This window comes from Ranitomeya variabilis, chromosome 5 (assembly GCF_051348905.1).
Source record: "Ranitomeya variabilis isolate aRanVar5 chromosome 5, aRanVar5.hap1, whole genome shotgun sequence".
Lineage (NCBI taxonomy): Eukaryota > Metazoa > Chordata > Amphibia > Anura > Dendrobatidae > Ranitomeya > Ranitomeya variabilis.
Window position 1 is genome coordinate 10644945 of NC_135236.1, and position 17021 is coordinate 10661965.

The 17021-nt window shown below is 43.8% G+C and overlaps 1 protein-coding gene across 1 annotated transcript; it reads right to left on the minus strand.

Moving 5' to 3' along the window:
* Positions 1–4506: 4506 nt before the first annotated feature.
* Positions 4507–5448, minus strand: LOC143774588 (olfactory receptor 5B12-like). The gene has a single exon (XM_077262338.1). The coding sequence runs from the start codon at positions 5446–5448 to the stop codon at positions 4507–4509; it is 942 nt and encodes a 313-aa protein (XP_077118453.1).
* Positions 5449–17021: the final 11573 nt, after the last annotated feature.

Here is a 17021-nt window from a genome sequence, read left to right on the forward strand (position 1 = left end):
AAGCAAAATGGCGACGGAAAAGTTAGGTTTCAATAACAGAAAACAACAGCAAATATAGCAAAAATACTGAGAACCTTACACGTCCATAACCTTTCTCCTCTGTATATTTCCAAACTAATCTCTCAATTTCTTCCCTCACGTAATCTCCGGTCCTCCCAAGACCTCCTTCTCTCCTCCACGCTTATTCGCTCCTCACCCAATCGCCTCCAAGACTTCTCCCGAATATCCCCCATCCTCTGGAATTCTGTGCCCCAACACGTCCGGTTATCCACCACATTTGGATCCTTCAAAAGAAACCTGAAAACCCACCTCTTCAAGGAAGCTTACAGCCTGTAATGACCACACGACCACCTCAACACCATCGGAGCTACTGCAACCCCCGACCTACTGTCTCCTTCCCCATAATCCTGTAGAATGTAAGCCCGCAAGGGCAGGGTCCTCTTCCCGCTGTACCAGTCCGTCATTGTTAGTTTTGTTTACTGCAAGTGATATCTGTAACTTGTATGTAACCCCTTCTCATGTACAGCACCATGGAATTAATGGTGCTATATAAATAAATAATAATAATAATGTGTCTGCGGGTGTGTGTGTGGCTGTGTGTATGTCTGTTTGTAGGCAGGCATCGTCCGATAGGACTACTAGTCCCATCTGGCTATGTCTGCTGTCACATAGAATAGTGACAGCATTAGCCGATGATGGGATAATAGTGTCATCATCCGGCTACTGTGCTGAATAGTAAAAAAAAAACAAAACACATATACACATACAGTACATACATATACACATACAATACACACACATACACATACAGTACACACATATACACATACAGTACATACTCACCAAACAGCTAATCCCCGACGCCCTCGTTCGCCTGCAAAAAAAAAATAAAATAAACCAACAGTATACTCCCTGTTCCGATGTAATCCATTTAATAATGGTTGTCCCACGACGATCTCCCGTGTAGAGCTATCACATTGGGAGATGTGACCGCTCTACACGGCTCCGGTGATTCAGTGACAGGAGTATCCTCCCGCAGTGGATCACTCCGCTGCCTAGAGGTCACCAGAGTTCATGCTGTCACTTGAGGCACCGCTGCGTGGGAATTTTCTCACGCAGCTGTAGTGCTGTAAAGTGAGAGCATGAACTCCAATGACCTAGACTGCGGGAGTATTATCTCCGGTCACTGAATCACCGGAGCTACTGTAGAGTGGTCACATCTCCCGATGTCACTGTTCTACAGGGGAGATCGTTGTGGGACACTCGTTATTAAATGGATTACATCGGAACAGGGAGTATTTGTGTTGGTTTATTATTTTATTTTTATTACAAGAGATCGAGGGCGTCGCATGGATTAGTCGTATAATAAATATGGGAAACTGTTTTGTGTTTTATTTAATTAAAATACTTTTTCTGGTTCTGCCTTTATTTAACATGTAACAACTATAGGATTAGTAATGGATAGGTATCTTATTGACACCTCTCCATTACTAAACCGTGGGCTTGATGTCACCTTACAATACAAAGGTGACATCAACCCCACAATTATTACCCCACTTGCCACCGCTATAGGGCAAGTGGGAAAAGCGGAGCTAAGTGCCAGAATTGGCGCATCTTATAGATGCGCCATTTCTGGGGCAGGTGAGAGCTGGTGTTTGTAGCTGGGGGGCGATGTCCATGGCCCTTTCCTAGGCTATTAATATCAGCCTGCAGCTGTCTGCATAGCCTTTTATGGTTATTAATTATAGGGGGACCCCTCGTCATTTTTTTGGGGGGCTATTTTAATAGCCAGTAAAGGCTAAATATACAGCTGCGGGCTGATATTCATGGCCTGGGAAGATCCATGGGTATTAACACCTTCCTAGGCTATAAACATCGGCCACCAGTCACTGGCTTTCCCTGTTCTGGTTTTGAAAATGGAGCCCACGCCATTTTTTTCCTTTTGTTTTAAAAAATTAAACCGATATGCTGCGTTAGGCCGGGGTCACACTTGCGAAAAATTCGCATGAGTCTCGCACCTCAATATCCGGCACTGCCGCTGGCACTCGGGACTGAAGTGTGTGGCTGCATGTATTTCTATGCAGCTGAACCGGTCCCAGTGCCGGCGGCAGTGCCGGGTGTTGAGGTGCGAGACTCGTGCGAGTTTCTCGCAAGTGTGACCCCGGCCTAACACAGGTTTTGTGCATGTGTGTCTTTATTTCTCGCAAGTGTGACCCCGGCCTAACACAGGTTTTGTGCATGTGTGTCTTTATTTAGCTCTTTATGTACCATTTTATTATGTTCATTACTGAACATTGGGCTTGGTATTATCTATCTATCTATCTATCTATCTATCTATCTATCTATCTATCTATCTATCTATCTATCTATCTATCGATAGGAATCCAAAAAACAGGAGCAGCACACCGTTGTTAGTGAAAAAAGAGCTGTTTTATTTAGCCCACGATGGTGACGTTTCGGTCCAAAGATAGTGAACCTTTTTCACTAACAACGGTGTGCTGCTCCTTTTTTTTGGATTCCTGCATTCAAGGTTTGGTGCATACCTGTGGGAGCTTTTTTGCACCCGGTCTCTTTATATATTTATTTCTTGTGCTGCTCTGCTCTACTATTTTTGTAGATAGATAGATGGATAGATATACAGTACAGACCAAAAGTTTGGACACACCTTCTCATTTAAAGATTTTTCTGTATTTTCATTACTATGAAAATTGTACATTCACACTGAAGGCATCAAAACTATGAATTGACACATGTGGAAAACAAAAAAGTGTGACACAACTGAAAATATGTCTTATATTGCAGGTTCTTCAAAGTAGCCACCTTTTGCTTTGATGACTGCTTTGCACACTCTTGGCATTCTCTTGATGAGCTTCAAGAGGTAGTCACCGGAAATGGTCTTCCAACAATCTTGAAGGAGTTCCCAGAGATGCTTAGCACTTGTTGGCCCTTTTGCCTTCACTCTGCGGTCCAGCTCGCCCCAAACCATCTCGATTGGGTTCAGGTCTGGTGACTGTGGAGGCCAGGTCATCTGGCGTAGCGCCCCATCACTCTCCTTCTTGGTCAAATAGCCCTTACACAGCCTGGAGGTGTGTTTGGGGTCATTGTCCTGTTGAAAAATAAATGATGGTCCAACTAAATGCAAACCGGATGGAATAGCATGCCGCTGCAAGATGCTGTGGTAGCCATGCTGGTTCAGTTTCCACTGGTCTAATGTCCATCCCTTGTGTTCTTTAGCCCAAACAAGTCTCTTCTGCTTGTTGCCTGTCCTTAGCAGTGGTTTCCTTGCAGCTATTTTACCAAGAAGGTCTGCTGCACAAAGTCTCCTTTTAACAGTTGTTGTAGAGATGTGTCTGCTGCTAGAACTCTGTGTGGCACTGACCTGGTCTCTAATCTGAGCTGCTGTTAACCTGCGATTTCTGAGGCTGGTGACTCGGATAAACTTATCCTCAGAAGCAGAGGTGACTCTTGGTCTTCCTTTCCTGGGGCGGTCCTCATGTGAGCCAGTTTCTTTGTAGCGCTTGATGGGTTTTGGAAATGCACTTGGGGACACTTTCAATGTTTTCCCAATTTTTCGGACTGACTGAACTTCATTTCTTAAAGTAATGATGGCCACTCATTTTTCTTTACTTAGCTGCTTTTTTCTTCCCATAATACAAATTCTAACAGTCTATTCAGTAGGACTATCAGCTGTGTATCCACCAGACTTCTGCACAACACAACTGATGGTCCCAACCCCATTTATAAGGCAAGAAATCTCACTTATTAAACCTGACAGGGCACACCTGTGAAGTAAAAACCATTCCCGGTGACTACCTCTTGAAGCTCATCAAGAGAATGCCAAGAGTGTGCAAAGCAGTCATCAAAGCAAAAGGTGGCTACTGTGAAGAACGCAGAATATAAGACATATTTTCAGTTGTGTCACACTTTTTTGTTCAGTATATAATTCCACATGTGATAATTCATAGTTTTGATGCCTTCAGTGTGAATGTACAATTTTCATAGTCATGAAAAAACAGAAAAATCTTAAAATGAGAAGGTGTGTCCAAACTTTTGGTCTGTACTGTATCTAATGATAGATATATCTATAGATATTCACTTATATGTGTTATGTGTGTGTAAAAGTTATATTTGAACATGGTATATAATGATATTATGGTATTCCATGGTGTATGTAAAAGAAGAGGTTGGACAAAGAAATGACATCGCAATTATTTTTTTTGTGCTAAATGATATATCTTTATTTAGCTTACAAAACGCATACAAATCCGCATGAAAAAACTCACGAAAATCCGCATCTAATCCGGACGGATTTTCAACTGCGTTTTCTGCCCAGAGAGGAAGAATCCGAACAGAAAATTCCACAGGCAAATCCGCAACGTGTGCACATAGCCTTAATATAAAAATGTATCCATCTGCAGCAACTAAATCCTTAAGTTCAAACAGGAGAGGCAAGAGGTTGAAGATGAAAGATGGTGGGAGGTGAATCCTCTGAGGAGGAGTCTTCTTCTAATTGACAAGTTTTCGAGTTCTTGGTGCTGTCCCCATGAGGACCCTCTTCACCTCCTGGTTTCTCATACTGTAGATTAGTGGGTTCAGCATGGGCATTATCACAGTGTAAAAGACCGAGACCACCTTGTCCCGCTCACCAAAGTCACTGGTGGGGGATCGTAGATAGACAAAAAAGACAGAGCCGTACAAGATGGAGACTGACGTGAGATGAGCAGAACAAGTACTAAAGGCCTTTTGTCTACTCGCAGCTGATTTCATATGGAGGATTGTAGAAACTATAAACGTATATGAGACCAAGATGCTCAAAAAGGACCCAACGCCACAGGAGGAGATGATGAAAATGGTGACCATGTTACAGGTGAAGGTGTCGGAGCAGGACAGTTTGAGCAGGGGAGGGACATCACAGTAGAAGTGGGCTATGTGGTTAGACCTACAGAAGTCTAAACTAAACGCACAACCGGTCTGTGCCGATGACTGCAAGAAGCCAATCATGAAGGAGATGACGACCAGACACCAACATTTCTTTTTGGTCATTATGGTAATGTAATGAAGCGGGTGGCAGATAGCAGCATATCTGTCGTACGACATGCTGGAGAGAAGAAAAGCTTCAGTAGCTGCCATGGCGGCAAAGAAGAAGAACTGGAGAGTGCATCCGGTAAATGAGATAGTCTTCTTCATAGAGATAAGGTCTGTAAGCATCTTAGGAGTTATTATTGTGGAGTAGAGAAGGTCCACCACAGAGAGGTGACTCAAGAAGAAGTACATAGGAGTGTGGAGTTTGGGGGTTTTCAGGACAAGTGCCACCATGCCAAGGTTACCCACTAATGACACCAAGTAGACCTTGAGGAAGAGCACGAAAAGAACTGGGCCCAGAGTTACATCATCAGTTATTCCTGCAAACGAGAACACCTCTACATGGGTCCTGTTATTAGTTTCCATTGTGCTAAGATTTCTGTAAGAGTAGACAGACATAGGTTATAAATATCAATAAACCTCCAATCATCGTCTACAGCAAAGCTGCGCGTCCTTCTCTAGGTCAAAGCTCTCCAGTTGTACCTCTCCTGAGGAGTCCTTAATGGAGAGATTCCAGTCCAAGGGATATCAAATCTGATGGATGAGTGCTCCATCTCTGGTACCCCAGTATAGTGGTAGCATAGAGGTACCCAAGCCCCTGCATGGTTGGGGTCCTCTATGGAGGTCTACCAAGGAGTTGGAACCTGGGCTATTGTAATTTAAAAGGGTTTTTAAATGCTTTCAAGTCCTAAAAATGGAACCCCCATGTATCACACATTTATGGCTCATTATACTGCAGATTTTTCATGGTTATTTGACCACATGGATTACACCCTGATTGTAATCTTTAGATGCCCTGTAGCAACTGGTATGGAGGCAAAGGATTTGTGCAAGGATGATGTGCTGTCCTTTCTTACAAAGGGCTCCGAGTCCTCGTCAGGTTCTGGTAAGCTTCAGATCTATGGTTAGAAAATGTTTTAGTGTCTGGTAAGGGACTAAATAAATGAGTATGTGAAATACACTGCTCATAAAACAAAGGGCACTTGCACATCACATTGTACAGTGACCCCCAAGTCACTGGACCTTCAGGGTAATCATCTGTCCAGGAATTTAGCAAAACAATTGTGAATCATTGTCTCTGGCTTTGGTGCAAATGGTAGAGACAACAGGAGCAATGGAGAGGAAGACGAGATGAACCAAAAAGGAACTGTGCATGGGGTGACCACAGACAAGTCTTTCCTTCTTGTCCTTCCTGACTGATTCTTCTCTAGTTTTGCATTTTCCTAGTGCCCTGGTCACTAATGGTGGCATGTGGCAGGTAGCCTGGCTCTTTGAGGACGGCTCATCCATATGTGCCGCTGTAAGAATATTTCCTGTGACTCCCAGAACAGTCTCCAAAGCATGGAGCACATACCGGGAAACAAGGAGAGCCCGACATGGCTGTAGAAGGGCATCACCCAGCAAAAGGACCTGTGTCTGCTCCTCTGTGAAAATGAGGAGCAAGGCCAAAGTCCTGCAGAATGACAACCATCTGGCATCCACCCAAATGTCAGAAAAAGACTCTGTCATCTGACAGCAGGTTCACACTGAGCAATGTAATAATGGGGGGGATCCACTGTGCCACGGGCTGGGCTTATTTGGAGGGGTGTGACTAAGTGACTACCAGGTTTTCACTAGGCCCTGTGGTGGTGAGGCTAGCCTTCGCTGTAGGTGGTCGCCAGTTACCACTCCCTGGGTCTGCAGAAACTGACTGGAGGGTCAGAGGCACAGGTGCGTGGTACAGACGAGTAAAGACTAAATGTGTTTAGATGGTCAGGGAAGGCAGCACATGATCAGTAGGAGTAGCCAAGGTCAAAAAGGGAGAGGTCAGGCCGTACGGGATTACTAGCTGGGTCGGCAATGAGAAGCTAAATTCAGAAGAAAACATACACATGAACAAATGGATAGAAACCAAACGTTCGGGCAAGAGCTGTCTGATATAGAACCTGCTCGCTTGGGATAGGCCGGGGAACCTGATCTTTGTGGGACAAGGTTAAATTCCCTCAGAGACCGTCCATGCCCCACCAAAGAAAAGATGGATACCACCATGCTTTAGTTTCAGGGAAAAGAAGTGCAGCAAGAAAAAACCTAACTGAACCGACCTAATGTGAGGAAATGCTGCACCATGACCATCGTGAGTGGAGGGGGCACCGAGAAGGCCCACGGGTTATCGCCGTGACAAGCAAATGAGTGTTCTATTGACTGAAACATCCACCAGCATAATCAGTTTGGTGGAAGTCAGTGATGGTTGGGATAAGGAAGTGTCACAGACAGAGCAGGAGTCACAGACAGAGCAGGAGTCACAGACAGAGCAGGAGTCACAGACAGAACAGGAGTCACAAAGAGCAGGTGTTACAAAGAGCAGGAGTCACAGGCAGAGCAGGAGTCACAGACAGAGCAGGAGTCACAGATAGAACAGGAGTCACAGACAGAGCATGAGTCACAGACAGAACAGGAGTCACAAAGAGCAGGAGTTACAAAAAGCAGGAGTCACAGACAGAGCAGGAGCCATATACAGAGCAGGAGTCACAGACAGAGCAGGAGTCACAGACAGAACAGGAGTCATAGACAGAGCAGGAGTCAAAGACAGAGCAGGAGCCATAGACAGAGCAGGAGTCAGAGAGCAGGAATCACAGACAGAGCAGGAGTCACAGAGAGCAGGAGTCACAGACAGAGCGGGAGTCACAGACAGAGCGGGAGTCACAGACAGAGCGGGAGTCACAGAGAGCAGGAGTCACAGAGCAGGAGTCACAGAGCAGGAGTCACAGACAGAGCAGGAGTCACAGGCAGAGCAGGAGTCACAGGCAGAGCAGGAGTCACAGACAACAGGAGTCATAGACAGAGCAGGAGTCACAGACAGAGCAGGAGTCACACATAGAACAGGAGTCACAAAGAGCAGGAGTTACAAAGAGCAGGAGTCATAGGCAGAGCAGGAGTCACAGACAGAGCAGGAGTCACAGACAGAGCAGGAGTCACAGACAGAGCATGAGTCACAGACAGAGCATGAGTCACAGACAGAGCATGAGTCACAGACAGAACAGGAGTCACAGACAGAACAGGAGTCACAAAGAGCAGGAGTTACAAAAAGCAGGAGTTACAGACAGAGCAGGAGCCATAGACAGAGCAGGAGTCACAGACAGAGCAGTAGTCACAGAACAGGAGTCATAGAGCAGGAGTCAAAGACAAAGCAGGAGCCATAGACAGAGCAGGAGTCACAGACAGAGCAGGAGTCACAGAGAGCAGGAGTCACAGACAGAGCGGGAGTCACAGACAGAGCGGGAGTCACAGAGAGCAGGAGTCACAGAGCAGGAGTCACAGAGCAGGAGTCACAGACAGAGCGGGAGTCACAGACAGAGCGGGAGTCACAGAGAGCAGGAGTCACAGAGCAGGAGTCACAGGCAGAGCAGGAGTCATAGAAAGCAGGAGTCATAGAAAGCAGAAGTCACAGACAGAGCAGCAGTCACAGAGCAGAAGTCACAGACAGAGCAGGAATCACAGAGAGCAGGAGTTACAAAGAGCAGGAGTCACAGACAGAGCAGGAGTCACAGGCAGAGCAGGAGTCACAGACAACAGGAGTCATAGACAGAGCGGGAGTCACAGAGAGCAGGAGTCACAGAGCAGGAGTCACAGGCAGAGCAGGAGTCATAGAAAGCAGGAGTCATAGAAAGCAGAAGTCACAGACAGAGCAGGAGTCACAGAGCAGAAGTCACAGACAGAGCAGGAATCACAGAGAGCAGGAGTTACAAAGAGCAGGAGTCACAGACAGAGCAGGAGTCACAGACAGAACAGGAGTCACAAAGAGCAGGAGTTACAAAGAGCAGGAGTCACAGGAAGAGCAGGAGTCACAGACAACAGGAGTCATAGACAGAGCAGGAGTCACAGACAACAGGAGTCATAGATAGAGCAGGAGTCATGTACAGTGCATAACAGGAGATTGCCATATTATAATAACAGGCATGGACTTGCAGGACAGGAAAATATTGTACAAAGCGTTAGAGCCGCCTCATCTGGAATGTGCCGTTCAGTTTTGGGCACCAGTTCATAGTAAAGATGTATAAAGAAGAGCCGCAAAATTGTGAAGGGGTCCGAGAAATTCTGATATGAGGAAATATTCAAAGAATTAAATGTGCAACAAATCAGAAAGTTGTTTCTTTGAAATATGGATTTGTTCAAGGAGTATTTGGAGAAGAAACTGATCGGAAGCAGGGAGGAAACTCTCCAAATCTCAAAATTCCTGAAAAACATTGGTCTTGATTCATCTAGCATTGTTCATGCTGGTTTTGATGAAGGGGCATCTTGGAGTCAGCCTGATTCATTCGGAGTTGCACGCCTCTTAATAAATCAGGACCATAGGACAAGTGATGTGAGTCTTCACATTCCCGTCACCATAAGTCCTACTTTAGTGGGGGATGGATTTGGTGCCACTCATCATTAATTTAATGAGCAAGGGTTGAGCTCACCCTACTCTTCACACTTTGTCGGAGCTGGGCGTGAGGATGCCACAAGTCACCAAAATTTAGCAAAACCGCTTGTTGAGCCAACATTTTGCAAACTTTCAAAGCTTTTTTATGCCATCATCCTTTTTGAAGTATCTGCTGAATTTTTTCTCCAAAAACTCAGCAAAAAGTCTCTGTGTGCACAAAGCCTTAGGGTTTGTCCATATGGAGGTTTTTGAGATGTTGTTGAAGCAGAAACTCTCAAAAAATTTACCTCCAAATCTCAAAACTCCTCACTTTGAGTTTCTGCTCAGTTTCTGCTACAATCACTCAGGAAGAAACCTCCGGGTCCAATGAATGATTTATTGAAGTCCCTTTTCTTTCTTTGACTTGTGGTATTCGCTGAGGTTTATTGCGACTAATTCTTCAAAATGGAGCACGTGGTTCATGAATTTGGCAGAAAATTAAACATTCTCTTTATTCTTGTCTTTAACCATTTTTTGTGACTTTTCAGGAACCAAACGTCCCCCAAACGCTTTGAAAAGTTGCAAAAATATGGAGCATAATTATGACATGGTGGGGATATCTGAGGCGTGGCTGGATGAGAGCCATGACTGGGCTGTTAACTTGCAGGGCTATAGCCTGTTCAGAAATGACCGTACAGATAAGCGAGGGGGTGGGGTGTGTCTATATGTAAAATCATCCTTAAAACCCATCCTGCGTGATAATATAGGTGAATCTAATGAAAATGTGGAGTCCCTGTGGGTGGAGATAAGGGGAGGGGGAAAAATAATAAATTACTGATAGGGGTTTGTTATAAATCTCCAAAACTAATGGAAGCAATGGAGAATAACCTCGTAAAGCAAATAGATGAAGCTGCGACTCAAGGAGAAGTCATTATTATGGGGGACTTCAACTACCCTGAAATAGATTGGGGAACAGAAACCTGCAGTTCCAGGAAAGGTAATCGGTTTTTGACAACTATGAGAGACAATTACCTTTCACAACTGGTTCAGGACCCAACAAGAAGGGGGGCACTGCTAGACCTAATATTAACCAACAGGCCAGACCGCATATCAAATATAAGGGTTGGGGGTCACTTGGGGAATAGTGATCACAAAATAATAAGTTTTCATGTAACCTTTAATAAGATGGGTAGTAGGGGGGTGACACGGACACTAAACTTCAGGAGGGCAAATTTCCAACGGATGAGAGAGGATCTTGGAGCAATTAACTGGGACGATATCCTGAGACACAAAAATACACAAAGAAAATGGGAGACGTTTATTAGCCTCCTGGATAGGACCTGTGCACAGTATATACCGTATGGGAATAAACATACTAGAAATAGGAGGAAACCAATATGGCTAAATAAAGCTGTAAGGGGCGCAATAAGGGACAAAAAGAAAGCATTTAGAGAATTAAAGGAAGTAGGTAGTGATGAGGCATTAAATAAATACAGAACATTAAATAAATTCTGTAAAAAGCAAATCAAGGCAGCAAAGATTGAGACAGAGAGACTCATAGCCAGAGAGAGTAAAAATAATCCCAAAATATTCTTTAACTATATAAATAGTAAGAAACTAAAAAATGACAGTGTTGGCCCCTTAAAAATAGTCTGGGTGAAATGGTGGATGAGGATGAGGAAAAAGCCAATCTGCTAAATGACTTTTTTTCATCAGTATTTACAAAAGAAAATCCCATGGCAGCCAATATGACTAGTGATAATAATTCCCAATTTAATGTTACCTGCTTAACCCAGCAGGAAGTACGGCGGCGTCTAAAAATCACAAAAATTGACAAATCTCCGGGCCCGGATGGGATCCACCCCCGAGTACTGCAGGAACTAAGTACAGTCATTGATAGACCATTATTTTTAATCTTTAAAGACTCCATAGTAACAGGGTCTGTACCACAGGACTGGCGTATAGCAAATGTGGGGCCAATATTCAAAAAAGGGGCAAAAACTGAACTCGGAAATTATAGGCCAGTAAGCTTAACCTCTACTGTGGGTAAAATCCTGGAGGGCATTCTAAGGGATGCTATGCTGGAGTATCTGAAGAGGAATAACCTCATGACCCAGTATCAGCACGGGTTTACTAGGGACCGTTCATGTCAGACTAATCTGATCAGCTTCTATGAAGAGGTAAGTTCCGGACTGGACCAAGGAAACCCAGTGGATATAGTGTATATGGACTTTTCCAAAGCTTTTGATACGGTGCCACACAAAAGGTTGTTACATAAAATGAGAATAATGGGGATAGGGGAAAATATGTGCAAGTGGGTTGAGAGCTGGCTCAGGGATAGGAAACAAAGGGTGGTTATTAATGGAGCACACTCGGACTGGGTCGCGGTTAGCAGTGGGGTACCACAGGGGTCAGTATTGTTACATAGTTACATAGTTATTAAGGTTGAAGGAAGACTTTAAGTCCATCTAGTTCAACCCATAGCCTAACATGCCCTAACATGTTGATCCAGGGGAAGGCAAAAAAACCCCATGTGATAAGAATAAGCTCCACCATGGGGAAAAAAAAATTCCTTCCCGACCCCACATACGGCAATCAGACTAGTTCCCTGGATCAACGCCTTATCAAGGAATCTAATATATATACCCTGTAACATTATACTTTTCCAGAAAGGTATCCAGTCCCCTCTTAAATGTAAGTAATGACTCACTCATTACAACATCATACGGCAGAGAGTTCCATAGTCTCACTGCTCTTACAGTAAAGAATCCACGTCTGTTATTATGCTTAAACCTTCTTTCCTCCAGACGTAGAGGATGCCCCCTTGTCCCTGTCTCAGGTCTATGATCAAAAAGATCATCAGAAAGGTCTTTGTACTGTCCCCTCATATATTTATACATTAACATAAGATCACCCCTTAGTCTTCGTTTTTCCAAACTAAATAGCCCCAAGTGTAATAACCTATCTTGGTATTGCAGACCCCCCAGTCCTCTAATAACCTTGGTCGCTCTTCTCTGCACCCGCTCCAGTTCAGCTATGTCTTTCTTATACTCCGGAGACCAGAACTGTGCACAGTATTCTAAGTGTGGTCGCACTAGTGACTTGTATAGAGGTAAAATTATGTTCTCCTCATGAGCATCTATGCCTCTTTTAATACATCCCATTATTTTATTTGCCTTTGTAGCAACTGCCTGACACTGGCCACTGAATATGAGTTTGTCATCCACCCATACACCCAGGTCTTTTTCATTGACGGTTTTGCCCAGAGTTTTAGAATTCAGCACATAGTTATACATCTTATTACTTCTACCCAAGTGCATGACCTTACATTTATCCCCATTAAAGCTCATTTGCCATTTATCAGCCCAAGCTTCTAGTTTACATAAATCATCCTGTAATATAAAATTGTCCTCCCCTGTATTGATTACCCTGCAGAGTTTAGTGTCATCTGCAAATATTGAAATTCTACTCACTAGTGCGACCACACTTAGAATACTGTGCACAGTTCTGGTCTCCGGTGTATAAGAAAGACATAGCTGAACTGGAGCGGGTGCAGAGAAGAGCGACCAAGGTTATTAGAGGACTGGGGGGTCTGCAATACCAAGATAGGTTATTACACTTGGGGCTATTTAGTTTTGAAAAACGAAGACTAAGGGGTGATCTTATGTTAATGTATAAATATATGAGGGGACAGTACAAAGACCTTTCTGATGATCTTTTTAATCATAGACCGGTGACAGGGACAAGGGGGCATCCTCTACGTCTGGAGGAAAGAAGGTTTAAGCATAATAACAGACGCGGATTCTTTACTGTAAGAGCAGTGAGACTATGGAACTCTCTGCCGTATGATGTTGTAATGAGTGATTCATTACTTAAATTTAAGAGGGGACTGGATACCTTTCTGGAAAAGTATAATGTTACAGGGTATATACACTAGATTCCTTGATAAGGCGTTGATCCAGGGAACTAGTCTGATTGCCGTATGTGGGGTCGGGAAGGAATTTTTTTCCCCATGGTGGAGCTTACTCTTACCACATGGGTTTTTTTTGCCTTCCCCTGGATCAACATGTTAGGGCATGTTAGGCTATGGGTTGAACTAGATGGACTTAAAGTCTTCCTTCAACCTTAATAACTATGTAACTATGTAAAAAATGTGCTAAACTGAAGAATGGAGTGAGATACAGCCAAAAAAATACGCAATTTGGAAAAAGTTGCAATTTCCGAATCTGTCTAAAACAACTAGATAGGCAAACTTGTTGAGGAAAAAAAATGAAAAAAAGACCTAAAAAAGAAAAAACGACTCTAGAAAAGTGTAGAAACAAAAATGGGGCACTCCCAACACCTGGAGAGAAACAGGTTCAAGGGGAAGCAAAGAGCTGATGGGTTTCTCGAATCTGGGTCACTTATGGCACATCTGTACTCTGCACAAAGCAAATTCTTTTTCATATCTGTCGATACATTAAACCATCAGCTTCCTGTTCCCAGAATATAAGAACTTTTGTGGCCACTATTGGGTGTACACACCCCAGGTGGATACTCTGCACAGTGGTCACAGTCTTGATGCATGCCGAGGCATCTGTCCACCTTGGGGACCAATTGAAATAAGATGTAAACTCCACAGTATGTATCACTATATATCTAGTTAGTGGGGACGTGGCAGGTGGTCGGCATACCTGCTAAGGCCACTACAGATGTGTGCTTCCTTAACTTGTCTCTAAGCCCAACACATTCTGAGATGTTACACAAAGTTGACAATATAGTGCCTGACCAACAGACGCCTTGATGGATGCCAACTGTTGGCCAATTGTGTAGAAAGTTTAAGGTTGGGGGTTTGGTACAATATTGTTGCCATGGTGGAGAACCGTGTGGTTTGCTCTCTGTCACAGTGATTGTACCATACTTATAAGCTCCACTACTTTGTAGAATGTCTGCCGATGAGGAGTTGGAGAAGAAGCAGAGGATTGTCCAGTTTGTAAGAGTATTGCGTGTGGACAAAGTTTTTTCAGAGCAGAAACTTTCCAAATCCTCCTCAACAACTCAAAACTGCTCAAACATTTGGAGTTCCCACTCAGTTTCTGCTCAGTTTATCAGAAAAGTTTTAGTCGGGACAAACCCTAAATTGTAACCAGACAGTTTCCCGGGTCATAGTTGACCTGACGTTAGCCCTTTCTTGCATCAGTCCAGATCAGTCATTCCCAAACTCCTGTCTTCACTGCCCCCAACAAATCATGTTTTCAGGATTTCCTTAGTATTGCACATGTGATGGAATTATTATTAAGGCATCAGAAACTGACACAGGTTCTCCCACCTTTGCAATGCTAGGAAAATCCTGAAAACATGATGTGTTGGGGGGCTGTGATGACGGGGTTTGGGAAACACTGGTCCAGATGAGCATCTGCCCAGGAATTTCTGAGGTCATAGTGACCTCAAAAAAGCAGTCAAGAACCATTTTTGACCAGTAGGTTTTCTACTAACTGCTCCATCTCAAGTGAAATATTGTTTGAGAGGCTGATTTAGACAAAACTGTCCATAATTTGGGCTTCTGGATTTTGGCATCTTTTCATACATGCTGTTTATTAGCTCCTTTCTCTGTCCCCCATGGGCCCAATATTCTCTGAACCCAAATAACCATGACTGATTGGATTTAACCCAGTCTACCAGGACTAAAGAAATGAGTGGGATCTGATGATGGGCCTGATGGTGAGTCTGATGATGGATGTGATGATGAATCTGATGATGGGTCTGATAGAATCCTCTCATGGAGCATCTGATGATGGGTCTGATGGTGGATCTAATGAAGGAACTGATGATGAATGTCTTGATGGGTCTGATGATGGGTCTGATGATGGATCTGATGGTGGGTCTGATGATGGATCGTATGATGGGTCTGATGATGAGTCTTGTGGTGGGTCTGATAATGGATCTGATGGTGGGTCTGATGATGGATGGGGTAATGGATTTGATGATAGGTCTGATGATGAGTCTTGTAGTGGGTCTGATGATGGATCTGATGATGTGTCTGATGATAAATCTGGTGGTGGGTCTGATGATGAATCTGATGATGGATATGATGGGTGTGATGATGGATGAGATGATGGGTCTGATGATGGATCTGATGATGGGTCTGATGATGAGTCTGGTGGTGGGTTTGATGATGGATCTGATGGTGGGTCTCATGATGGATTTGATGATGGGTCTGATGGTGGGTCTGATAATGGGTCTGATAGTGGGTCTGATGATGAGTCTTGTGGTGGGTCTGATGATGGATGGGATGATGGATTTTGATGAATCAGATTATGGGTTTGACGATGGGTCTGATAATAGGCCTGATAGTGGGTCTGATGATGGATCTGATGGTGGGTCTGATGATGAGTCTGGTGGTGGGTTTGATGATGGATCTGATGGTGGGTCTGATAATGGGTCTGATAGTGGGTCTGATGATGAGTCTTGTGGTGGGTCTGAGGATGGATGGGATAATGGATTTGATGATAGGTCTGATGATGAATCAGATTATGGGTTTGACGATGGGTCTGATAATAGGCCTGATAGTGGGTCTGATGATGGATCTGATGATGGGTCTGATTGTGGGATACTTCTTAAGCCTTTTTAGGTTGGACGAGCCAGGGTATCTATGTATTTACATATGTAGAACTTACCTAGCAGATTTGATTTGGCATTTCTGGGCTGTGTAATCTTCAGTCATATAACGTGTGCTCTTCTGCAGGAGATTTTTCTGTATCATCTGCCTCCTTATTTATAGCAATCGCTGCGTCCCACGAGCATTAACCTTCGCAGCTCCAGAGAGTTCATGAAAATGAATCCAATTAGTGACTGGTTACCTGCGATCATTATATTATCTATAACTGGGAATATTAATTGATATCCAGTTCTTTAAACCTCAGACAATGGTCATCGAGTTACCAGAGATTTCTACCTGAAGTTTAGAAGAAACTGAGAGTCCTGGAGCTAAAGTCAAGATGGTCAAAATGTTTCAATCCAACACCTCTAATCATTTTTTGTGAAAGGATTTAGTTTCCATTTTTTAAATGACAACTAAAGAGTCATAGACATTCACTCAGTGCATACAACCTCATGCACAATCATAAATAATAATAATAATAACAGACTCCATGCCCATCCCCGCTCCCCCAAAATGTCATTAACAGCTTATGCAGACATATGATAGAGATAAATTACAGAAGGTTCTGCCGGGAACCCTGCCGGGAGTGCTATTGGGCAGTGTCTGCCATTGCTGACCGCTGTCCCCAGACCTTACAAACCTATAAGCACAGCTCCGATTTGCATAGAGGATTAATATAGAGTGGAATATATTTATGAAGTAATTGCAGCCAGTGGAGCATACAAGGGACGTCTGTGGATTTACTTGCCATTATTATTTTTCTAGCATAGAAAAGCAGAAATCTAAAATATAGTCTTTGGTAGGATCCATCAATAAGCTCATCTATAAAACCCAGCAGGCACTTTATGGGAGAACGTCCCATGGAATTCAAAGTGTTCATGGAAAAACAGAAGTATGGTAGCTCAGACCAAAATGGAA

Coding starts and splice junctions, on each gene's coding strand:
- LOC143774588 (XM_077262338.1), bottom strand. CDS start 5,448: ATGGAAACTAATAACAGGACCCATGTAGAGGTGTTCTCGTTTGCAGGA.